This window comes from Lontra canadensis, unplaced genomic scaffold (assembly GCF_010015895.1).
Source record: "Lontra canadensis isolate GAN:19392208 unplaced genomic scaffold, GSC_riverotter_1.0 scaffold100, whole genome shotgun sequence".
Taxonomy (NCBI): domain Eukaryota; kingdom Metazoa; phylum Chordata; class Mammalia; order Carnivora; family Mustelidae; genus Lontra; species Lontra canadensis.
In genome coordinates, this window is record NW_022631094.1 from 5,791,447 (window position 1) to 5,817,515 (window position 26,069).

A 26,069-nucleotide genomic window follows, 5' to 3' on the forward strand; every position below is an offset into this window, starting at 1 on the left:
AAACTCAGTACCTTGACTATATAAGGATGTATATAGAGACATTTTTGTAACCACTAAAACCAACTAGTAGAAAAATGCTTAATAAATTACTGATTTACACTCTGTCTATACAAACTCTTAATGTAGGGTCAGTGTGTCCAACATTCAAACTGTGGGTATAGAGTGACCTATTTAGTTATGGGGAATAGCTTACCTGAGGGAAAATAGCTTACTTAAGAGGGAAAAAAACGTTAGCTAACTCCCAGAACAACTAGGACAACAGAGCCTAACCTCTTCCCACCATTATGATGAGCAGTAATACACTAACAGGCTTGAATCTGTTAATATGGACGTTGAAGTAGAATTTAATTGATTATATAATCTAGTTCAGTTTTAATTCAATTTAGATTATCAAACTAATGTTATTAAGGATTGCTTAAAAGAGGAAAATTGGTATGTATATAAGCTAAAATAAAGACACTTTTACTTCTGTTTGCATCCCAGTCTTCGTAGACCAGTATGGACTCTTCATTGTGATCAGCAGTGAGGCCATAGGTAGAAACTTTAATACCTCAGTTGCATGTGTCAGTCTAAGAAATCATTAAAAAAGCCTAGGTCTGCAAAGTAAAATTGGTAGTAAATACAATGGTATCTTATCTTCATTGGTTACTAAAGGCCTTCATATGGGCCAATCATTTTAATTAAAAAATGGTTAGCCAGATATGATGTCTGGGATTTGTTTTAGAATACTCCAGACCAAAAAAAAAAAAAAGTTTGAGAATGTGTGGGCAAGGAAGGAAAATAGAGGACACAAAATTTTTTCTACTTTTATGTTTACTAGCAAATTTCCATAAGTTTAAAAAAATAATTAGGTAAGACAAAAGATGTGACTAAAGTCATTCAGTTAATTTCATCTTAATTTTTCCCACTATTTATCTTGATATGTGTTTACTGAAAACACATATTTTGCTATCCTTGAGTATTTTGTAACCTGAATAGTTTCCTCTTCAAATCTTGAATACACACACACACACAGACCTAATTCTAGTATCCTGAAGCATTGGGAAATCTTGTTTATTTTCAAATGAGAGGTAACATTTTGAATGGGAAGGTCCTCTGTCATTTGATAATGTCAAAATCAAAAGTACCTTTGGTATAAAAAATAAGAGCTAGGTTAAAGTACAAGACTTATCAGTAGAAATGTTTTCCCCTAGTGCTAGCTTGTGTGTGTGTGTGTGTGTGTGTGTGTGTGTGTGTAGCTTTTGTTTTCCACTAATTATATAATGACCAGAAAATAAAATGATGAGAGGAACAGATTCTTTTTTTTTTTAAGATTTTATTTACTTAACAGACAGAGATCACAAGTAGGCAGAGAGGCAGGCAGAGAGAGAGAGAGAAGGAGGAAGCAGGCTTCCTGCTAAGCAGAGAGCCTGATGCAGGGCTCCATCCCAGGACCCTGAGATCATGACCTGAACTAAAGGCAGAAGCTTTAACCCACTAAGCCACCCAGGCGCCCGGAGAGGAACAGATTCTTTACGTATCAACATTTCACAGCGTGAAAGCAAAGTTTATTTGGAACTATGAGGAAACATTATTGAAAAAAATAAAAGGTGGAAAAAAAGAAAATATGAAAAGAGAAAAAGTAAGGGTCTTTGTTATCTAGCTATTTCGTGTTCTATCCTTGGCAGCAACTACCTTGGATTGTTTACCAGTCCCAAATCTTGTCAGTTGTATTGGCACTGAAAATTAAGTTATGTAATTAGAATTTGAAACCATACCTTATTTAACTCTTCTAGATTCACAAGTAGCTCAAGTTGTTTATGATGTAGTCTGTCCTGAAGAAATGGTAGCCATTCATCATTTATTGAGTGCCTATTATATGCTGTGCTTTGTGTTTCTTCCACGTCGTGATTACACTGCCTGTGCCTGCGCCTTCTAAAGCACGATTTCTGTAACACCAAACTCATTATCAACTGAAAGCACACATTCAGATAAATGATAACATATGAAATAAATTCATGTCCAGTCATGAAGATCTGAGGAAGCAATATCTCTTCTCTTTCATACTTGTAAGAAAGTTAGGTTTCTTCCAGACCTTTTTGTTATAAAGGGTGAATCCTGAGACCCTTGAAATCTTGTTTTTAAAATGTGTACAGAATATGATGCTCTATGTGAGCCAGATAAATACATAAATTACATAAATTTCTCAACCTCAGCATCCTTGATATTATGAACTGATTCTTCAGTTTCTGTCAACCCTATCCTAATGGTGGCCTGTCAAAGAACAAAAAAACAGAGACTGAATCTTGCAGAAATCTTTTTTAAAATGTTAACCATCTTTCTATGTTAGGCCTCAGGTTGAGGAACTAAAGATTTGTTGTTACTCTTCCCAAGTAGTTTGTAAGTTTATGCAATCAGGTGTTCACCTAAATGGGCCTTTGCTTTGATACTGTTGAAAACGTTAAGGAATAAGTCAGAAATATTTAACACATATTTTGACACTACTGTAACATTCCTTTAAGGCATTTATGTTGATTTATATGTGTTGTGTTATTCTGATGTGTCATTGTCTTCATTGTAAATCTAATGAGCTAGTTTATATGGGATTTTTTTTTTTGGAGAGCATAGCGTTTGGTTCCACTTAAACCATAGAGTCATAATATTTACGTTAAAGTATGCCGAACTCTCAGATATTTTAAACAGTGCTTATTTGTCTGTTAGAGTGAAATTTAAAAATAAAACATTTGATCAGTTGTTCTTTGTGAACTTTTGGTTAATATGTTAACTTTTAAACATGACTGGCAAGTCTCAGTGTTTAGAGGAATTCTGCCTCCTGTTTGTTGCCATGAGCTACAGTTATTCAAGACACTTGATAGAGGTAAATATTGTAGCACAGATTCTTTTGGTATTTTTATATTAAAATTTTTTATATATATGTGTGTGTGTATATATATATTTATAAACATATATATTTATATATTTTAAGATCCCTTACAACTTAATGTTTTATATTTCAGGATTTTCCTGACATAGTCAAAATGGTAAAGGTTACAGTTTTGTAGACTTAAGCTTTAAAACCAAAATATATAGTAATATAGTCCATTAAGAGCTACTTTCTTCTGATGATAAATTAGAAAAGTAGTTGGCTGAATGAAGGTGTAAATTCATTGTAATTGTGATGCTCAAGGAATTTTACTGACTACTTTTTAAATATTAGAAGAATGCTATTTATCTATAACTAAAAACATCTGAGAGAATGGAGAAAACCAAGAAGCTGGTCTTCCTCCCTGTCCTCCTCTCCACTCTTCCTCTTAAATAATTTAGCTGGATGGATACCAAGGAGGAGACAAACTCCATGGGTTCTATGTATTTCAAATAATTCTGAATATAAGATATTTTCCAGTGTCTATGAGCTTTTTCAGAGTGTTGTCCCATGAAGAAGGATCTCCTTATCAATTCAGCATAGAGAAATAAGGGTAAACTGACAATGAGAAGCATTGGTAATTAACAGAGCCACAGTGTATTCTTCCAATATGGGATTATTACAAGTGAATCTTGAAATTCTCTAATATTTCTTTTCTTTTTCTGTTAAGTTGCTATAGCCCAAGGTGGAACAATCCAGATTTCTAACCCAGGATCTGATGGTGTTCAGGGACTGCAGGCATTAACAATGACAAATTCAGGAGCTCCTCCGCCAGGTGCTACAATTGTACAGTATGCAGCACAGTCAGCTGATGGCACACAGCAGTTCTTTGTCCCAGGCAGCCAGGTTGTTGTTCAAGGTATATTTTATTAATCTCGTACATTTAGAATACCTATGCATCACTATATCACACCAGTTAGTGGGAATTTTATAGTTTCCTGAAATATACAGGAGGCAGATTTGGGGGGAGGCACTTACTTTAGTACATTCAACAACACGTTAAATTACATGATTTTCACTTTTTAGCAGGTTTTATTGGCTGTAAAGAAAGGTTCTGTTCCGAATAGCATGATGGGAAAAAGACTTGGGACGTGTGAATGAACTTTTTAATTAAGTAAATAATCTTCATTTGGGGGTTATAAATGTTGTACCTAATACATATTTTTTATTACCTGGTCTATGAAGATTTAAATATCCAGTGTGTGGTGCACTGAATTGGGGGTTTTTCCTTCAAATCTAATTTCTAGACATTTCATTTCAAAACAAATGCTTTTTTTTTTTTTCCCCCCCTCTCTAGACCATTCTAGTATATTTAAATGTCAGGTGGAAATAGTAAAATGAAACATTTGGGATGTAACCCTAAGCTTTTAGGGTAACCTAGGATTTCAGTACAATTCAAGTTATACGTTATTTTAATTTCATTCAGTTTTGCTCATAGTAACTATAATGTGTTTAATACAACTTGCAAAAATCCTATGTTTTCATTTAACTCTATTCCTCTTAGCATTTGCTTAGGATGTTTGATGTAGCACTAATTTTAAAGAGAATAATATTTGTTTTTTTTTTTTTTGGTTTGAAAGTCTTGCAAGTTTGGAAAAAAGCAGATTCTGAATGATGATTCTCTTGATACTAGCTTTACTCTTAGGTATTTTGGGGGTTAATGTGGACTATAATAAAAATGTATGAAGAACTGAGTGGTAGTTCCACTCCATTTATGGAGTAAAACAAATTCATAGTACATCCCTAATACTTTTTCTTTTAATTGTAAAATCAAAGCCACCTGCTTTATTTACCCTGATTCTCATGAACCCTCTATGTCTAAATAAATCACCGTAAAGAATCCTTATTTCTTCTAATTTTATCTTTTTTTATATGGAAATCCACTGTAAACCTGGTACTTTCACCAGAAGAGCTTTAAAAATTTTTTTTCTATTTTGCATAGATAATAGACTAATGAGTTCTGTGCTTGTGGGATTTTATTTAGGAACTCTTTTTTCTTCTGTAAGTCACAAAGATATTTTCCTATAATAATTATATTAGCTTTATAGTTTTACCTTTCACATTTTTGTCCTTAGTCCACCAGAGTTTCACCTTGATACATAGTATTAGGTGGAATTCATTTTTCTTCACATATGGAGACAGTTTTCCCCTACTCATTGTTTGTCTTTTCCCCATTAATTTATGGGGCTAAAAATCTTAATTATACAGTGGGTTCTCGTATATACTTGGATCTGTCTCAAAACTCTCTATTCCGTACTATTGGTCTCCTTTTTTCTTCTTTTTTTAAGATTTATTTATTTTAGAGAGAAAAAGAGAGCCGGAGGGAGGGGCAGAGGGAGAGAGAGTTTTAAGTAGACTCTGTGCTGAGCACAGAAGCCCTCGCAGAGCTCAGTCGCATGACCCTGAGATCATGATCTGAGCTGAAACCAAGAGAGGGACACTTAACTGACTGTACCATCCAAGTGCCCCCATATTGGTCTCCTTTTCTATATGCCAGTAGTACCATTCAGGTTTGTTATCTCACAGGATGAGTTTCCCTTTTTTATTAAAAAAAAAAAATTCTTTCAGTGCTGATATAGCTTGGTGAACCATTATTCGTCAGTATGCATTTAGAATAAATTTGAGTTTCTAAATAATAACAATATAATAATAAAACCAATAATGAGGTTGCTTTTAATGTATAGATTAATTTAGGGGAAACTGAAGTCCTTTTTAAAATTGAGATATAACTGGCATATGGCAATTATATTAGTTTCACGTGTACAACATAATGATTTGATATTCATTTATACACTAAGTAATTACCACAATAAATCAATAAGTCTTGTTAACATCCACCACATTATTATGATTGATTTTTTCTTATGAGAGATCTTTTAAGACTTACTCTCTTCGCAACTTTCAAACAGAGAGCACAGTATTAACTACAGGCACTGTGCTGTATCTCATCACATCCCCAGGACTTAGTTTGTAACTGGAAGTTTGTTCCTTTTGATAACCACCCATTTTGTACATTCCCTCCCTGCCAGCACAGCCTCCCCATCTCTGGCAGCCACTCCTCTGTTCTCTGTATCACACTCAGGTCCTGGGGTGGTGGTTGTTGAAGATTTCACTTGTAAGTACAATCATATGGTATTTGTCTTTTCTCTGACTCACTTCACTTAGCATAATGCCCTCAAGTTCCACCCATGTTGTCACAAATGGCATGATTTCCTTTTTTTTTATAGTCTAATAATAGGTGTATTTGTGTGTTTGTGTTTGTGTACACACTGCATTTTCTTTACCTATTCACCTATCAGTGGACACTCCAGTTGATTCCATATCTTGGCTGTTGTAGATAATGCTGCTGTGAATATGGGGATGCATTTATCTTTTCAGTTAGTATTTGTTTTTGTTTGTTTATTTGTTTTATAAATACACAGTAATGTGATTGCTGAATCATAGGGTAGTTATTTTTTTTTTTTAAGATTTTATTTATTTATTTGACAGAGAGATCACAAGTAGAGAGGCAGGCAGAGAGAGGGGGAAGCAGGCTCCCCGCTGAGCAGAGAGCCCGATGCAGGGCTCAATCCCAGGACCCTGAGATCATGACCTGAGCTGTAGGCAGAGGCTTAACCCACTGAGCCACCTGGCACTCTGGGTAGCTCTATTTTTAATTTATTGAGGAACCTCCATGTTGTTTGCCATTGTGGCTGCACCAATTTACATTCCTACGAACCGTGTATAAGGGTGAGGAAGAACTGAGGTCTTTATAATGTTAAATTGACCTGTTCCAAACTGTAGAATGTCTCATTTATTTGGATCTTATTTTAACTTTTTAGTAGTTTAAAATTTTTCCTGTGAAAGTACTTCATATTCTTTGTTAAGTTCCTAAATGCTTGAAGGTTTTTGTTGCTATTATGAGCAATACATTTTCTAGTTGTTGCTGTTGTAGAGAAATATTACTGACTTGTTAAAACGTATTTTATTTATTAGTCTTGCTAAACTGAATTTACTTCTAATAATGTGACATTCTTTGAAAATCTATCTGTGTTGGTATATGGATGTTTTATCAAACACAAGTAAGGTGTTTGTTTTTTCCCTTCCAATCTTGATTCCCTGTGTTTTCTTTTAATTTTTCTTTCCTTGCCTTTTCTTTTCTTTTCCTTTTCTCCTCTTCTTAAAATAATGGTGGGTAGGAGTTCTACTTCTATGTTAAATACAGGGTCAATGGGCATTCTTGTGTCACTTACTCGGTCACGTTCCCTCCTGTCATTCCATTCACAGGTCTCGGGATTTCTTTGCCAGTTCTCAGTCCTTCTCTTGATTGATCCCTCAGCAGTATTTAAACACTACTGACTTCTGCTTCCTTCACTTCCCATCACGATACTGTGTTCTTACTAGTTTTTTCTTTTCTCTCTCCTACATGTCTTTCAGTCTCCTTGTTTGGTCTAATCTTCCTCTGCTCATCTCTTTACTGTTAGTTGGTGTTTGTCAAGATGGCATTCTGGGCCCTCTTCCATCTAACTGGCACACTCTCCCTGGCTGACTTCATCCCTGCCCATTGGTTGTCAGTGCACTCTGACCATGCCCCTGACTCCCATCTAGCTGCTTAGAAGTCCCACACACATCTCTTGACTCTTTCAGTCCAAAGTCACGTCCATTTTCCCCACCCTAGTTCTCTTTTTGTTTACCCTATTTCGGTAATGGACTCCTGTCCAACCTGTTGCTTCAGGCTAAGAACCTGTGTATCATCTCTCCTTCCTCCCAGCTAAACCACTCATCCTTCCACTCCTCTCCACTCCTGCTGTCCAGTCCTACTTACTGCCATGCCCTCCGACCTGTCATCCCTTCTGCTGGGTGGCTGCCCTGGAGCTGGTAGTGGTGGAGAAGTTCCCTGATCTTCCTAATCATGCCAGAGGTGGCAGATCTCTTCTTGGTCTGGTTTTTTGAGAATTGTTCCTGAAAGCTCAGGCTCCCTTTTTTTCATCCCTCCCAGTAATCCTGGGAGCTACTAATATTTCTTAAAAACAAATGTCTCTACCTCCAACATTTTCTTTTTTTCTGTTATACTTAATTCTGCAGTTCAGAGTGGTATCTCTAAAATTCACATCTAACCGTGTCAGCCTCTTACTCAGTGAAGTCTTGTTACTTGTTATGCAAAATCCAAAAAAAAAATTTTTTTAAGATTTTACTTATTCATTTTTCAGAGAGAGCAGTGAGAAAGAGCACAAGTAAAGGGAGCTGCAGGCAGAGGTAGAAGCAGGCTCCCTGCTGGGCAAGGAGACTAGGACCCTGGGGTCATGACCTGAGCTGAAAGCAGACACTTTTAATCAACTGAGCCACCCACATGTCCCTTAGTCCAAAATCTTTAACATGGCCCAAATCTTTGCTTGATCTAGGCCTTGCCACCTTTACTAGACTTTTCCCTCTCAACTTCTCCCTCTTTTGTAATGCAGCTCTGTGCAAGATTTCTTCATTTCCTGTGCTATGCCGCACCCTCTTTTCCTTTCTAGGGCCTCACACTTAGCCATTTGCCCTGACAGGAACACTTATGTCAGTCATTTACATTATTTAGGCTTCATCTTAGTACTTCCTCCAGGAAGCCTTCCCTGATACTGCAGATCTGGTTTAGATAACTTCCTGTCAGTTCCTACTGTACCTCTTTAGGGTATGTGTGACATGCCTAGATAACTTCTGTTTGGGTAGAGATCCTTAGTATCTGGCACAGTCCCTGGTACATGATAAATGTTTAATAAAACCATTTATTAAATGAAGCCCTTAGGTATAGCTGAGATGGAAGAGAGTCTGTCATGGAGCCTCTGTTTGGGACTGATGTCTAAGTTGCTCTCCACACTTTCTTACATAGCCAGATGTCTTCAATTCATGTGCTCTGGAAAAGCACATCAACATCATTAATATTAAGGTTAGGTGGAATTCTAATCATATAAGGGAATGGGCTTTATTCAGCCCACTGGTAACAATAAAAGGTCTCAGTGCCATGTGACTTATTATTGTACACTAGATAGATGTGCAAATCATTTCTTTTTCCAGACTGTGGTCTTTTATATTGTTGAACATGAGCTAATTTTTTTTAACTAACCTTACCATTGTTAAATTTCATATAGTGATCTAGCTCTTCATGCACTCTTCATTAAGTGATCCAAATACCATTTGACATTTTAAAAATTTACTAGTAGTAATTGTGATTTATTTATGAATTTTTTTAAATCCCCAAATTCTTTTCAAGGGTTTTTAATTTAGTAAAATAATGTATTAGACAGCCTCATGAAATTGCTGTTTTTTATGAGCCAAAAAGGTCAAATATCAAATTCCTATGATTCAAACTAATATTTATGGAAGAATGCTATGTAGTTCTTGCTACATTTGGCACAGTGAATTTTTTTAATGTCAGTATTTATTCAAGTGAAATTAGCAAATTCTGTTTCACCTTGGGAACAGCTGGATTTTATGGTGCTGTAGCAAATAGTTAAGCAAATAAAACTGTTAAGTGTAAGAAGGTGGCTGGTTATTTCTTCCTTGACGAATTTAGAAGTGTTTAAGAAATACATTTCTGAGTATTTCACAATGTTTTTCTGGGCTGATTGTCAGGGTTTTTGTCTGATTTACTTATTTTAAAATATTTTGTTTATTTGACAGAGACAGAGAGACAGCAAGAAAGGGAACACAAGCAGAGGGAGTGGGAAAGGGAAAGCAGGCTTCCCAAGAGCAGAGAGCCCAATGGAAGGGCTCCATCCCAAGGGCTCTGGGATCCTGACTTGAGCAGAAGGCAGAAACTTAATGACTGAGCCACCTAGGGGCCCCTTTGTTATTGCTTTAATCTCCATGTGTTTTGTTTTGTTTTCCTCCTAGGAGTTATAAAAGATACAGTGTTTACGCCCCCTTTGTTTATCTAGAAACCTTGGACAGAACAATAATAAAGAAGTTAGTTACTCCATAAGAAACAATCTTGTAACTTAATGCTAATGAGACTTTTTTTTTTTTTTTGCCAGAGCCCATCTCAACAGATTTCTATGTACAATGAGAAACAACAACATTAATATGGTTTATTACAGGAAGGATTTTTATAGGGCTTTGGTTTCATTGAGCTCCTCTGTGACAAAGCAAATTGATGGTAGTGATAGGCTAGTGATGTCATTGTGATGTAAGTTACTCCTACTTATCCTTCACATGCTTGCTAGTTTGGAACACTGTATGTCAACCTGTGATAGGGGAGACAAGACAGTTCTGTATGCAGAAGCCCATCATGGCTGTAACTGGAGATGAAACAGGTAAGAATTTTAAGAGAGATTTAAATTAATTCTGAAATTTTTATTTTGAAGTTTAGAAAAATTTAGGGACCTCTGAGTGTTTCAAAAAGTAGTAATTTTCCAGTGGCTGAGGAGTAAGAAATTTCTTTTAATATATATCTGTATGTACTGAGCACACTCTGTGAAGGCATCTTAGTGTAAATGCTTTTTTGCTCAGCGGATTGCTTTTTTGACCAAGGCAGTAATCCTTTCTCTCTCCGTTGTGCTTTACTAAAATAAGCTGTTACTTCGTTGCAACCTGTTGCAAATTCAGTGCAGCTTCAAGTTAAACATACCGTTAAACATACCGTTCAACTTGTAAAAAATTAAGCTTCCGATTTCGTTGTTGTGTACAAATGTTGCTCCAAAACAGACTAGGAAAACGCAGCGTGTCGGCGGTGTTTGCGTGCCTACTTGGTTCTTTCCTCCTGTGTTTAAAATGGTCTGTACCTCAGCTAATCGAGTTCAAAGGGCTGACGTCACTACATTTCCTGGAATCGTGTTCAGCAGGGAAGTGGAAAAGTTAAACTCCAAGCGAGCTGCACATTGACGTCAGCTCCGAGTCATGCTGTGATTTAGTCAGTTCCTTTCTGCTTTGTCAAGGGCTGCTGACAGATTTAGAGCTGTTAACTAGCTCGCCACTGCCTCTATCTCCAAGATCACTCTTAACACTGAATAGCTTTTCTCGTAAGCCTTACTTTAGCGTTTCTCTTGAGGTAAGTATCTGCTTGACGAGGGGGAACGCTTTGTGAAACCTGTAATGCTTGGGTGAGCAGAACTCCGAGGCCGTCCGTCCCGCCTCCGCCTACGTGGGCAGGCTGAGCCTCCCGCTGAGGCCGCCGCGCACGTGCGGGGGCGGGGGAGAGGTGGGCTCTGGAGCTGGAGGGTTTCCGCACCCTCGCTCGCTCTCGGCCACTGGCGCCTCGGAGTGCCCTCTAGCGCTCAGTCTGGGAAGTGCTTGTCTGAAAGTTGTCCCACCCTACTCCACCCCCTCCACCTTCCAGTAATCCTGTTGTTTGGTTTTCTTAATTACAGAATGATCGTGACCTAGTTGCTAATGTTCTGTATTAGGGTTGCATTGTTGTTTTTTTCGGTGGTGTCTCATTTCTAACCAAGTTCTGAATTTGCAGTTGAAATCACGAAGATGATTGTCAACAGCTTTACCACAGTTTAGCTTTTCAGAGTTAGTGGGTCTAAACCCTCTTCCTAGATGGAAACACTCCACTGATCTGAGCAACTAAAACCTGTATTAAAGCGTTTTGAAAATTATCTTGATGCACTATTATTTTTCTCAAATGACAAGTTTATTGTAAGATACAGATGGCCTTAAAATAATCTTAAATACTGCAATATGATTCTAGAAGCAAAAGGCATTTTGTGCATGTATTTGTTTGCTAAAAATCGTTAGTTGGCTTATATCTTTCTTTACTAAGACTTTAATTCCAATTCTTAGGTCTAACCATGAGAGAAAATTAAAAATAAAAGATTTGAAAATTCACAATATATTTAAAGATGAAAGTTTAAAGTAAAACTTTGTATATATTTTTAGTCATTGCTTGTAAGTGAACATTCTTATACATTTATGTGTATGGAATGAACATACACTGTCCTTGAAGAGCTTTGTTTCACAGTTTTACCCATACATGAGTTGCTTCCAATTTAAAATTTTTGAAATGCTAAAATTTAAAAATATCAAACTTTTTTCACAAGACCTCATTGTGCTTTGGAAATCATTATTTTTAGAAATCTGATCAGTTTTCAGAAATAACCAATTCTATTTTGAAATGCTGTTTAAAAATGAAAAACTTTTGTTTGTTTTGAGGAGCTGGAAGAGCACAGTGTTTAAGAAATTTTTTTTTAAGTAATAGTAGAGGACCTGCTGTATGGATTGGTGAACCACATGGGCTGATGTAGATCTTTGGCTTACACATATTTTTTATCATGACCCACGTTTTACATCATGATGTTGTATACCTCTGTGTGTGTGTGTGTGTGTGTGTGTGTACATAAACAAGTTTTCTTTTCTAATTTTTATTTAAATTCAATTAACATATAAAATATCTTATTATTGGTTTCAGAGGGAGAGATCCTTGATTCATAAGTCTTACGTAATACTCAGTGCTCATCACATACCCTCCTTAATGTCCAGCACCCTGCTACCTCTTCCCCTCACTCCCCTCCCCTTCAGCAACCCTCATTTTGTTTCCTATGATTAGGAGTCTCTTCTGGTTTGTCTCTAATGCTTATCTTCGGGTGCCTGGGTAGCTCAGTCGGTTAATTCTGACTCTTGATCACAGCTCAGGTCTTGATCTAAGGGTCATGAGTTTAAGCCCTGCAGTGTTTTTAGTTGCTTTGTTTGCTTTTTTTTAAAGTGCTTATCTTTAAATATAGTAGAGATATAATGTGCTTTTCTATTTTTTCTGTTGCTAATGAGATTGATTTTATGACCCACTAATGGTCTAAAACTTACAGTTTGAAAAACTTGCCTAGACCAAAATCAGGCTAACAATGACTGGTATGGGAAAAGTTTTTAGGTATTTATTTATAGGATCATGGAATAAAATGTGGAAAGTGAATAGCTATAGTTTATAAAATTGTATTATTGAGACTTGTGGGTATAGTTTAAATTTTCATTAGAAGTAGTTTTTTGCTTTCTTTATTCATAAGCTGATTATATTAAGAGCCTCACTCCATATCTTTTAGTCTCTGAGTCTTAAAAACTCTAATATATTGTATTTAACCTGAATTTCTGAATTATTAAAAATAAATATTCCAGCTCATTCAAATTTGGAAAATAGTGTCTTAGTTAATATTTGATGCATGAGGATAAGGATACATTTTATCTTGTGAAAGAAGGGCACTTGAAAAGCTTATTTTTGGGGAATTTTCACATAAAAGAAAGGTTTGGATCAGGTATAACAGTTTCTTAAACTTGCCAGCAAAGCAAGTTATAATTATGGTAGAAGTGAAAAAAGTCATTTATCTACCTTAAGTTTTAATAAAACTCCGAATCTGTATGGAAGTTTTACTGAAATTTCCATTGTTCTACATTCCCAATATTTTTGAAAAAATTTCAATGAAATATTTTTTGGGATGATTATTTCACTCTGCCCAGTTTTATTTGCCTATATGAATATATTGCCTAATAAAATAATTATGATACTTTGAATTTATGTAAGCTTTTAAAAAATTGCAGTGTTACAATATAAATACAAATACAAATGTGTTCAGTGCTATCAAACAATCAGGTGGTGAGAGACCTACAGGAAACAGGTAATATAGGTTAAAGGATCTGGGTAGGCCTCCCTGAGGAAACTATTTAAATACCCATGAGGAGAAGCGGTTTCCATGTATTTTTACTGATGTGCTCAGAGCAGATATTATATTTTCATATAATAACATGGATCAGAGTGGTAAATAACTCTTCCAAGCTCACAAAGCTAACAAGTGGTGAACCAGTTTGGACCTTCAGACTTTAAGACCAGACCTTGTCTGGTTCTGTTCACACCATATTACATTGCTCCTCAAAATTCACCTGATAAATTCATGCTAATTTTAGGTGAGTTACCACAGCATACTACACACTACTCAGAAAACATACAAAATAAAGCTAGCATCATTTTAAATAGTAAAAATGGATTTTTTCTAGAATATTATTACTCTCACAGGACAATAGAGTATATATTTGATAATATACAGAAGTTTTCATGTCAATACTTATAATTTATTATCTTTTACATAGATTTTTTTTTTTTTTACTCCTAAGATTTTCACTAAACAACTCAGGAAGTTCCCTTCTATGTAACTTAAAGTAAAAATAGTTAATGATTTAATTATTTGTGGTCTGAGTATTATAATTATTGTAACAAATTTGAAACTGTTCAGTGCTTAAATAGTCAGTTAATCAGGATTTAGTTTTCCTGGAAAAAATAGAGCAGTGGAGAAGGGAAAGGTTTTGACACTGTGAGACACCAGGCAAGGACAAGGCTGATTTAGGCATTGTGTGCCCTGGCACGGTGGATGGGAGGGAGAGAAGGAAAAAAGAAAAGTAAAGATGTCCATAGCTTCTTGGAGCTAGGGAAAAGAAGTCCCCTGCTTATCAATACAACTTCAAAGTTAGCTCTGTTGCTTGTTACTAAGGGACACGTAGCGAAATGACATATGAAGGTAGGAGCTCCATTTATAAGAATGTTTTTATTCAGTTAATGTGCTCAGTACTATAGGGATATCAATCAGTAGATGAATAAACAAACAAAATCACCATTATTTGAGATGTGGATAAGTTGTTCCACTTTGAAAACTTTCAAGATAGGCATTTGGCTGAGTTTCTTATTTCTTTCTTTGTTAGGAAGAAACAAATACGTCTTTGACTTGTGAGGCTTTTCAGTTAGTTTTCTTATTAGCAGTCTGATGAGACTATAATATGGTTACTTGTGATTCTCCACCTTTGAGGTTCTATTCTAAATGATTATAAACATTGAAAAGGACTTTTATTATCTTCTAATAATTTATTCTCTAAAGGAATATAATAAAATATTGTATAAATTTTAGACATTTTTAATAGGCGTATTTTTAAACAAAATAAGGAATAAGAGACATACGTTTCAATCATTCTCTTACCCAGGTTTGTTAGAAGGGAAACTCCAGGGGAAAATATTTTTATGGATGTTATATGCCTTTTAACTAATATACAGTATAAGCATAATTTGGAACATTGTCTTTCAGAACTTAAGGAAGGGAAGAGGAAGGGAACTAACATTTGCTGAATGCCTACCATGTGCCAGGCACTGTGCTAGACACTTTGACATACATTACAGGGTTTATTGTGAGTATTAAATGAGATAATGTATCCCCATTTTACAGATGAGGAAACTGAACTTGCCCCAAGTCACATGGCTGGTAAGTGGCAGAGCTGGACTAGAATCCAGACTCCAGATCCCATGCTTTTTCTACTGTACCGTGTTTAAAGCTTGCGAAGAGAGGTATGAAGCCTAATGACCAGAATTGAGAGTTCTAGGAATTTTCTTTTTCCATGAAATATTTGATGCTAAACCGAAAAAAATTTTCCTGTCAGTAGGTAGATAGTGGGAAACACTAATTAGAACTCATCTGCTTCTCAAATGCCAGGTGAAATGACTCCTATGTAAAGGAAGATTAGGAAATAATGCCAGTTTGAATAAATACATAGCATCTTATAAGGGCTTCTCATGCCTTAGTATTAAAGACTTAAAGACTTAGCTATAACAATAGCTAACAATAGTCTTACAATAATAATACTGCTTATTTTAAACATTCAAATGACAAAACCCTGGGAAGTTCAAAATTTCCTTCGTGGTGTGCGTGTAAACCCACTGAGCACCCATGATATGCCAGACACTGTGCTAGGTTATAGGGAATACCAGCTAAAAAAGACACCCCTGGCTTGTCTTTAAAGTTTTTGCTGCCTTAGAATAAAATTAGTATAGAAGTATCTTTTATGTATTATCTTTCTTCAGTCACAAAATGATGGCCCCACTGGTGACTCATTTATTGTCAGAAATAATGTATACAGTGAAATTCTAGAATAAATAACGTGGACACACATTTAGTAGTTAGACAGAATAGGAACTGGCCTTTATAGATGTACAGAGATAAGAATAGGTCATCAAAGACTGTAAGGTGGTTCTTTGAACTGTGATTCTAGGTATTGAATCTGCATTTAATTGCCACTGAATTGGTAACATTGGAAACTGAAGCTAACCAAGATAAAAAATTTTTTTATCACTTCTTTCAGCAACAAAACTTTTTGACATTTGGATTTTCTCAAAACAAGAGATTGTCTTTGCCCATATCTTTTTAGTGTATTTACTGATAAGATCCTATTTGAGTATATGGAATTTATCCATTGACATTTACTCTGTGACCACTTAAAGTGTACCATCATATAGATTCCTCAGGATATTACAGAAATGTGTATTAACTCCTACTAATTAATGCCAATTCATATTTCTGACCTGAACTAATGACCTGCAACCTGATTTTTGTTGGAGATAAATATGTAGTATATCTGAAACATTGCAATAAAACCCTATTTATTAGCTAACGTCCCAGAACTAATATATCTAAATATATCATCCCCTTCCAAGTTATCATTTTAAAGTGATATCTTTTTCCTGAGCTGTTACTCAGAATGTTTTAAGAATACTTCTTTTGAATTGCTTCTATTGAATTGCCAAATTTGGTCCTTTGAAGGTGGTTTCAGCTTTTGGAAACAGGCAAAAGTTTAGAACCATTTCTGCTTATAAGACCAATGAATGAACTTTAGTTTTCATCTATGAAGTATACCTACCCCCCTTTTTTTCCTCTTTAAAAAAAGAATGAATACTCTTAAACTAACTTTTACATATCATATGAGAATTCTGCTCTAACTTTATAGACAGAAAATAGCAGATGCATACAAAGAGGGAGAGAGAAAGTATAATGAACCCCTCTATTAATTTTATTGCACTTCTCTGTAACCAGAGTTTGCAAAAGAAAAGCCCTAGACCAAGGTCTGTACCCATGCCCCCTGCGAATGTCAACACAATGACACATAAACATCTCGTAAACTTTTCATTCGTCACTGGCTATTGTTCCAGTTTTAGAAAGCCTGTGTAGCCTCTAGCTGTTCCATTGTGTCAATCTTTATTGTCCCATAACCTTCTTCCCTGGATGTGGGTAAAGAGGAGAGAGGAGAGAACTATGTTATTCCGTGTTCCAGTCTACCTCCTCTGACAATATGATTAAAATAGAAAAATCTTGAGTCAGTTAACAGTTAAAACTGTTTTTAAAATTATCTTCTTAAATATTTCAAAGCTGAGATACTCTATGATATACAATGAGATAACTGTGTATACAGAATTTTAAATAGTCACAAAAATTTAGGATTTTCCCCAATTTTATTATTGATAGAGATTTTGCTGGTGATCTTTGTACTTATCAGTTACTATTTGTCACCATTGTTTTTAAGATTATATGTAGAAGGAAGGAGAAGTGCATCCTTGTAAGTGGTATTTTTGTTAATGTTATGAAGACCTTTAAGTGATCTTCCCTCAAAGCTCTTTTTTGAAAGTCTAAAAAATATTTTCACCTAATTCTTAAGCTCTAGGGGGAAAAAAAACCCTGGCATTTACCCAAAAAGGAGCACCTAGATCAGTTTTTGATTGATCTTTTAAACTGCGTAGGTATTTTCATTTGTAAAAAAAAAAAAAAAAATGTCTTTGTGTCCCTTTTGGGTAAAATTTCAGTTCTTACTCAATGGTTATAATGCATTTTAATGAAATATGGAAGTGATGTGTTTTCTATTTTGATTGGCATTGGTTCAGACCGATTTTTGTAGGATTTGGTAACTTTTTTAAAACCTTTATCTTGTAGTTAGCTTTGAGACAGCATGAATTTTGTAATCTCTTAGAGTGTCAGATTAACTCTGGACCATACATTCTCAAAGTTGAAACAGTGGTGGTAGAAACATTTCATCACTTAAATCCATTTGTCTCTTCTAGGAAGATATGTTCATTAGAGTAGAAAGGCAAATGTTGAGTATAAATTAGGAAACTTGGAGGACTTTTAGTATTCAGTTTGAATACTAAGTGAATATTAAGTCTGTCGTTTAACTATGATTGCACTATAATTAGAAAAGTTTTTTAAATGAATACTTAGAAATGTATCATTATCTCAAGAAACCTACTTAAGACAAAAATGATCATCCCCCAGAGAAATTAGATTTAAGTAGAGCTTTGCTGTTTTGTTCTTTATTTTGTTTTGGTTTTTAAACTGAAAAGACAGCGAGCCTCAGTCATCTTCTGGTAGTAGGACTTATATTTAAAGATATCCAGTAACTGTCTCAGGCACGGTATAGGGGACAGGAAAATCTCTTACCTGGAATATTCAGAGAATGGAGATGTTCTGCTTAATTAACATTTTTGCAGTGGTATGCTAGAGCCAGCTCCCACTGGTATGCTAGAGTGATTATTAAATTTTCAGGGGTTTTGTGAGCTGGTTGTAAAAAGAGCCATTGTTAAAAATTAAATAAATATATATAAAGAAATACATAATATATTTAACAAATAGATTATGTTAAAAACTATAAATACTCAAAACTCATCACTTCTCATAATTTTATCTATGCTCTTGAGGTTATTTACATCTCTTTTATCTGTATGGTGTCCTACTTACTGTGTATGTCTTCTCATCTCCACCTTCCAAGAGGTCACACTGGTAGCTTGAAATTGGCCACCGTGAAAGTATTTATATCATGTGAATTGATAAACACATCAGGGCTTTTTTCCCCAGAGAGCAGTTGAAAAGTCTCCCTAATTTAGCCTTTGGTAAAAACCTTTCTAAAATGTGTGGGGGGCATTTTTCTACCTTAACTGTATAGAGCATGCTGAATATTATTGTTCCAAATGCTGAAGATCCTTGATACCTAAGACTTTAATGCTCAAAATAATCATCTTAAATGTTAGCAAGTTCACTTCTTATGACATTTAGAAAGAAGTATGTTATTTCCAGGTCAGTTTTATATAAAAGATCAAGTTGTAAATTGTTTATATAAACTTGTCATATTTTGTTTCATTGCAGCCGCCACTGGTGACATGCCGACTTACCAGATCCGAGCTCCTACTACTGCTTTGCCACAGGGAGTAGTGATGGCTGCCTCACCAGGAAGCTTGCACAGTCCCCAGCAGCTAGCTGAAGAAGCAACACGCAAACGAGAGCTGAGGCTAATGAAAAACAGGTAGGATGTTTTACCGGAAACCAGTAACCACCTATTGGACACACAACTTATTGCTGTGGGGCTTTTAAAAAAATTGCTTTTCCTGAGTCATTTCTCCCAAGTTACATGTTCTGTGGCATTTTGGGGTTTGTGCTCTGCATGTGACCATAATTAGATTGTCTTGTCATCAGAGTGCCATTTCATCAGCAGGTGGCACATCCCTACGTGTGGTAACGGTAATGTCTAAAAGATACATTAATTTTCTTAATGATGATACAAGGGCTTTATTACAAATAAAGATTTATTTTTTACTTGGTATTTACTTTGTGAAATAGGTGATAAGTGTAATTTCTTTGCTTCTTTATGAGCAAAATTAAGTGTGAGTAAAGAATTGCTAAGCCTCTTAGGGGCACCTGGTTCTACTTAGTCAGTAGAACATGCAACTCTTGATCTTGAGGTTATGGGTTCAATCCCAGTTTTGGGGGTAGAGTTCACATAAATAAATAAATAGAATTTTCTAAGCCTTTTGTATGTAGTTTCCTTTTATCTATTTTGTATCTATTATCTATTTTGTAACTTTGTTTTTTTCTATAATACTGAAATACATATTAAGTCTGATAAATTTTGGTTAAGTGCAAATACAAAGCAAAGAAAGAAACAAAATTACTCAAAGCCCCATCACTTAGAGATACCTACTAATATTATAGCATATGTACTTTCAGGTCACACTCTCATTTTCTCACTTACTCTTGTACCATGTTGCTGTAATTTTATTTTTTAAATAGGAGTATGTCATAAAAATGCTGTTTTCCAGAATTCTTTAATTTGACTTGTATATTATTTCTTGGGTTAGTTTTTATGGTGGAAAATGGTACAAATCTGATTTTCAAAATGAACAGAATAGTCTAAGAGTTCTCCAAGTCATTTGGTCACCTTATTCCTAAGTGTTAAATCATATCCTCATTGTAAGAAAACAATACATTTCAGATGACATCATGTGCTCACCTCTGACTGGGACCATGTGGTGGTGGTTTGTTAGTAGGCATTAGCAAGCTAGTTAGTCTAGAAATTGTGACTTTCGAGCCACTACAATTCAGAAATGAGTACTGACTTTGTAACAGCCCTTTGTAACTGAATGTGAATCAGTAGCATCTATATTCAGCTTACTAACATCCCTTTAAATGTCATATTTTGAGGGCATCTGGGTAGCTCAGTCAGTTAAGCATCTGCCTTCCGCTCAGGTCATCATCCCAGGATCCAGGGATCGGGTCCTGATCAGGCTTTCTGCTCAGCAGGGAGTCTGCTTTTCCCTTTGACCCTCCCCCTGTTTGTTTGCTCTCTCCATCAAATAAGTAAAATATTAAGTAAATAAAGGTCACATTTTTATACAATACAGGACTCCTTAAGTTGGCTTTAGTTCCCAAACATCGTAGTTATCACAGATCACTAGATGGAGTTTTGTACCCTAGAAAATACAACAGATTACCCAAACTAAGATCATTTAAGACACGCACGTCTTTATCAGTGATTGTTCCAGATTGACTAAGTCATGCTGGGTTCCTATTTTTCATTGTCAGCATTTTCTTCAGAAATCCTGAAGGGGCTGAATGGGTGAGCTCACATAGTCTCACACATAGTTGTTCTATGGAAGTCTTACTATCAAAGATCTCTAACTTAGATCTGGTGGAGGAATATGGATATTTTAAAACTGTCCTTTCTGAGATCTTAGGGAGCTATGAAAACATTTGCTTCTATGGTCACAGAATTCAGTTTAGAAATATAAAGTATAGTAATAATGCAAACTGTAAAATTGTTCATTGATGTCTTATTTTCCTAAAGAAAAGAAAAAGACCTAGAAAGTAGCATTCTTATTTCCCTTTTGTTTTTTTAGATTTAAAAAAAAAATGTCAGTAGAACTATCAATGAAATAGTGAAATACTGGGCAAGTGGGTTCCTCTAAAAGTGCCCCACAGCTACCTACACATAAATAAGAAATTTCCCTGAGGAAAACAGTCATGAAATTTTACATTTTAAAAAAATAATTCACTAATAACAGCTATTGGGTAGTGTTTGTGTTCGAGCTGTAAATAACCCAGGGAAATGGAGCCTTCACCTCACAGGTGTTATTTTGATCTTATGTGACTGGCCCAGAGGTACGTGCAGCCAGAACAAAGGCTCAGCAGTGTCATCAAGGATCCAGGCTTCTCCTCCCTGTCTTGTCAGCTTCAGCAGGTGACATTTGTTCTTAGGATCACAACAGGCAGGAAGAAGGGAGAAGGTCCAGAGCTTCTGGATCTTCCGAAAACTTCTGGGAGGTCCTCACAGCATCTTTCACCCGCGTTTTCTTGGCTAGAAATAGCTAATAGAATCCCTAGCTGCAAGGAATTCTGCGAAGGGTCTATCTTAGCTTTCCAGATCTCAGTCTAAGAGCAGGACAAGGGAAGAGCCGATGATAAATGGCTAACAGGAGGCTCAGCAGAGCAAGTACCATATGCAGGTTGTAAGTGCTTTGTTTCTACCATTTCTTTAACTCTCACATAACTTGCACATGAAACCAGGTCTGGTTATTATCCTTACTTTCCAGATGAGGGACTGAGGCTCAGAGTGGTTAAATAGTGAACTGGTTAAGATCATACAGCCCACACTGGACAGAACCTGGATGTGCAATCAGGCAGTCTTTCTTCCAGAGCCTGCCTGCTGCACTATTCCAGAGTCACCTCAAAGAGACCTCAGAGTAAGCTGCAGATTTCACTTCATGGAGAGTATGTATGTTTTACTTATTAACGTGAAAGACCTCTCATGCATTCTCTTTTTATTCTTTGGCTGGCATTTATGACAGATCTGATAGATATTTCTCCCAGTCCAGCCACAGTTTATATTTCTTTACAGCCTTGTCAGCATTTCCTCTTTGCCATGTACTTCCTCTCCATGCTGAGGATATATCCAGACAAACGCAAGGCCTAAAAACTGAGCTAGCTATTAATAGAAGAAACAGGTGTTTTCCATAGCTGGGAAGTACTTGGGAATGTACCATCTACTGGTACGATCATTTAAAGCTTGGTGCTTGGAACATTTTGACTGGTAACCTGCACCATTCCCACATGAGATATGAATTATATTTACAATAGATAGTACACCTTGGTAAAGAAATTAAAAAATAAATATCAAGCACTGCTATATATAAAATTTCATTTAATGATAACATGTTTTGTAGAGTGATTATCTTCCTTCCAGATCTAGAATTTAATATAATGATTCAATCCATGAAAACGTTGGTATTCATAAATGTATTTTAGTTCCTTTGTAGAAAGAAGAGTTGCAAATTTTATGTGTGGTTGGATTTGTTCTCAGTTTTTCCCTATGCATCATTGAGATTAAATCAATCTGTATTTGTCAGATTCAGTTTACTTCTTACATTTTTTTAATTTTCTCATTAACTAGTTGAGAAGCTTGAGAACTTGGTGAGTTCACAGGGTGAGTGCATTGTTCTTGGCTAGGAAGTCGGGGTTGGTTTTTTTCCTGCAGTTCACTGGGATTTCAAGGTCTTTTTTCTGCTGACACTTGGCCCCACGGAGAAAAAACAGATAACCAGTTGTTAGTGAGTCAACTATCCTAAAAATAAAACAGAATTGGCCAAATCTGTTGTACACATCCCTCCTGGTTCAAAATTGCAGCAGTGCTAGCTAGCATTATAGTAACTGGTGTTTAGACATCCAACACAATTCCTGTTAATATATGTTTGAGTTATCTCTTTCAACATAGGCTTTTTTGATTTGAAGTGTACCCCAAAGCAGTTATTTTCAGTTGACTCCTTCAAAAGAACACTGTTACCAGAGGGTATATTCTACAGAGGAGTTAAAGGATATAGTTGCCACCCCTTCCCACCCTGACAAAAAGGAAAAAGAGAAAAATGTTGGCTCTATTTATTATTTTTTGGTGGGGTTATGCATGAGAATGACTAACTCATCTGTGTATTTGTGTTTGTTGCTTTGGCTGGTCTGTTCCTTCTTTTGGGCATGCCTACAGCGCTTTAAAGATCTGCAGATTGGGTAGTAAATGCATGTGATTCAAAAACAGTCTTGACATAGAGTTTTGGGTTATAGTAGCTTCCTTTCCGAGGTTTTAATATTGGTGCTGTCACTTCATGGGTTTAAAGTGTCTGAATTATTGAGTGCTGGATTCTGTGCTATCCCTTCTTCCCTTCCTTAATTTTCAGAAGCGGAGTCCATTTCATTATGGTTTATGAAAATGTATGTGACTTGCTTACCATTGTCTTTATCCATGTTGTTTTCTAGCCAATAAACTGCTTCTTGCAGTCATGGTCAAGCTTATTTGTTTTACTGATGAGATTCAGTCTTGAAGAAACAAAATCTCCAATATTGACATTTCAAATTTCTGAGGATTAATTTTTCCAATATTTCTGACCAAAATAAAGTTAACTCATTGTGTTGGAATATGTGGCTTTTGGTGGACAAAAATACTCAAGAGAATTGAAAAGATCTGTAAATGTTTTTGTAGAAATTCCACTTGGGGATGTGGTCCTATTGTTTTAGGTTACTGAAAATCATTCTGGTCACTGTTATCATGGAATGTGTGCCCTAAGAAAACAGCATTTACAATGAATGATGGACACATTGATCGTGCTCTCAAGTCGTTCCTGTTGTTTGAAAGTATTCTTACAAAAGGCATGTGCTTGGTTACATTCGTTGTGTGGCTTTGTACAAACCTTGCCTAGGATTGATTGGTCTTTGAGTTTGGGGGACAGAAGTTCATTTGAACCAGTCTGGATCGTGCTGGGAGGTTGTTCCTGTAGTCATTTGCTTTGTGTTGGTTCCAGGGAAGCTGCCCGGGAGTGTCGCAGGAAGAAGAAAGAATATGTCAAATGTCTTGAAAATCGTGTGGCTGTGCTTGAAAACCAAAACAAGACTCTCATTGAGGAACTCAAGGCCCTCAAAGATCTTTATTGCCATAAAGCAGAGTAACTGTCTTTGACTTGGACCTTGTTTATTATGAACTCTAATCAAGGCAGGAGATGCAGCAATTCTACTAATTGCCATGTGGACTTGTGGAAGGGACACTTGTGACCCTTAAAAATCCAGTTTGGCTTAGTGTTTGACATTGAATTGGGAACGCTGTTCCAAGATTTGGAATGCAGCCATGATCACATTTACCAAGCTTACTTCAGTCTGCTTGTCCATAGCATGCAAAAAAAAAAAAAAAAAAATGTTTTGTTTGCCCTTTTGCTTCTACTTTCTTTCAGGGAAGCTGCTAAAGAATGTCGACGTCGAAAGAAAGAATATGTAAAATGTCTGGAGAGTCGAGTTGCAGTGCTGGAAGTTCAGAACAAGAAGCTCATAGAGGAACTTGAAACTTTGAAAGACATTTGCTCTCCTAAAACAGATTAGTAGAAATATTTAACTATGAACTGATTACAACATGTACAGTTGCTTTTGAAGGCAATACAATATATAGCCAGCAAGAATTATGGCTTTTTTCCTTTGTATCATTCATCGTATTCTCTAACCTCTGACATTCCTAAAATGCTTCACTGTACGTAGTTAACTCTTAGCTGTAACTTCAATTTTTTTTTTTTAAAGAGACAAGCTGTAAAAAAAAAAAAAATGTATGTAACAGATTCTTAAAATGCAATATTTGTAAGACTTATTCCAATGCCACATATTTGCAGTTCCCAACCTCTGTCATGAATAGTGTCCTATGCAATAAAATTTTTTGCAGGTCTTTAAAAATCATTTTAGGAAAGGATGATCAAAGATAATGCATCCAGCAGTACAATAAAAGCAAACCACAAAAAAATACCTCAGGAAAGAATTGAAGGAAAGAAAGAATCAAAAGAATCTAATGACATGCCTATATGAAAATAAGAGCCTATAAATGAATTTATGGCATTTGCAGATTTTTATATTAGTTGCTTTGTAAAGAAAGTATTGTATTGCTGTCCTTGAATGGCATAGCTGAAGAGCGTTTTTAATAGAACCATGTTGGTTACACTTTGTAGTGTTTGGTGCTCATTTAACTATCTGAACTTTTACTACAGTTTTTACTCTATTGTGTAATATAAAAGATCTTGCAGAAGTTCTTAGTGTCTGTTTGAATGACTGAACCTCATGAAAGTTACAACAAATTTTTAATATATCTGGAATGTGTTAAAAGTAAAAGTTAATATTGTATTTGCAAACCCTCAAGGATACGCAAGACAATTTCTACACCAGGTTTTGCTCTCTGCAGATGCTCTTTCCGCCATCTTGTGGGAATGATGGCCCCAGAGCTGTTTCATAGAAGAGCAGCTACAGAGACTCAGGTCATGTGATAATGGACAAAGCCTTTCTGCAGATAGGCCCTTACTTTGAGTTTTAGCTAACGGCCATAGTAGTTTTAAAGTAAAAACAAAAACAACCCAAGATTTTATTTTCCATTTCAAAACAGCTTGAAGTCTATATCAGATTAAAGATTTTTATGTCAACACATTCACATGAAGTCCATTACATTGAGATGGCAGTGTTCTTAGTGGTATTTACACTTCATTCTGTTTTTATAATAAAAATCTTTAAGGTATAAGCCCGAAACTCTAGTCATAAGATGATCTGTCCTCTCTCATGCACTCCTGAGACATTTGTTGAACGCCTACCATGAGCTGGACTCTGCTGCATCTTTTCTTGTACCTTCTGATTTGTTAAGGATGCTCCCTCCCCTACTTTCAGTAGTGAGACCTGGTCAGAGTGTTAGGGAGGTACAAAAACAGAAGGTCATTGGTGTGGTGTCTAACTGCTGTTCCCCCATGTCATAATTCTTTCCCTTATCTGTAACTCCCAGAAGGTAGGCCATTCCATTTTTGGCTTTCTTTAGAAAGACTTACCTTCCTTCAGGGTCTGAGCTCTGAATTTCTTTTACCTAAATTTTTGTCTTTTCTTCTACAGAGAAGTAAGATAAGGAAAGAAGACAAGGAAGAAAAGAGGAAAGGAAAATCCCATGTTTCAGGTGAAGGCAGATGGTGCTTTATACTCAGTCACTGTAAATCAAATGTGTGCTCAGTGTGGTAGACATTGAGGGGAGACACAAGGATCAGCAGGCAAGCTGTAAAAAAGTTAGAGACAGTAAATGCCATATGTTGGAATTAGAGACAGAT

At 35.9% G+C, this 26,069-nt stretch overlaps 1 protein-coding gene across 26 annotated transcripts in view; it reads left to right on the forward strand.

The window, feature by feature from the left end:
* The window catches only part of CREM (cAMP responsive element modulator), a 68,973-nt gene extending 43,954 nt beyond the window's left edge, over nt 1–25,019 (forward strand). For 7 of the 26 annotated variants that reach the window (XM_032837861.1, XM_032837852.1, XM_032837853.1 and 4 more), the window contains 4 exons: nt 3,573–3,761; nt 15,055–15,090; nt 18,790–18,946; nt 23,763–24,124. In XM_032837861.1, the coding sequence (XP_032693752.1) occupies nt 3,573–3,761; nt 15,055–15,090; nt 18,790–18,946; nt 23,763–23,907 (527 nt within the window). In that variant the 3' untranslated portion in view covers nt 23,908–24,124. Of the gene's footprint in view, nt 1–3,572; nt 3,762–10,051; nt 10,174–10,307; nt 10,908–14,916; nt 15,017–15,054; nt 15,091–18,789; nt 18,947–23,762; nt 24,125–24,185 lie in introns of those variants that run through there. The other 19 variants (XM_032837864.1, XM_032837858.1, XM_032837879.1 and 16 more) reach the window with 11 other exon arrangements.
* The last annotated feature ends 1,050 nt before the right edge of the window (nt 25,020–26,069 follow it).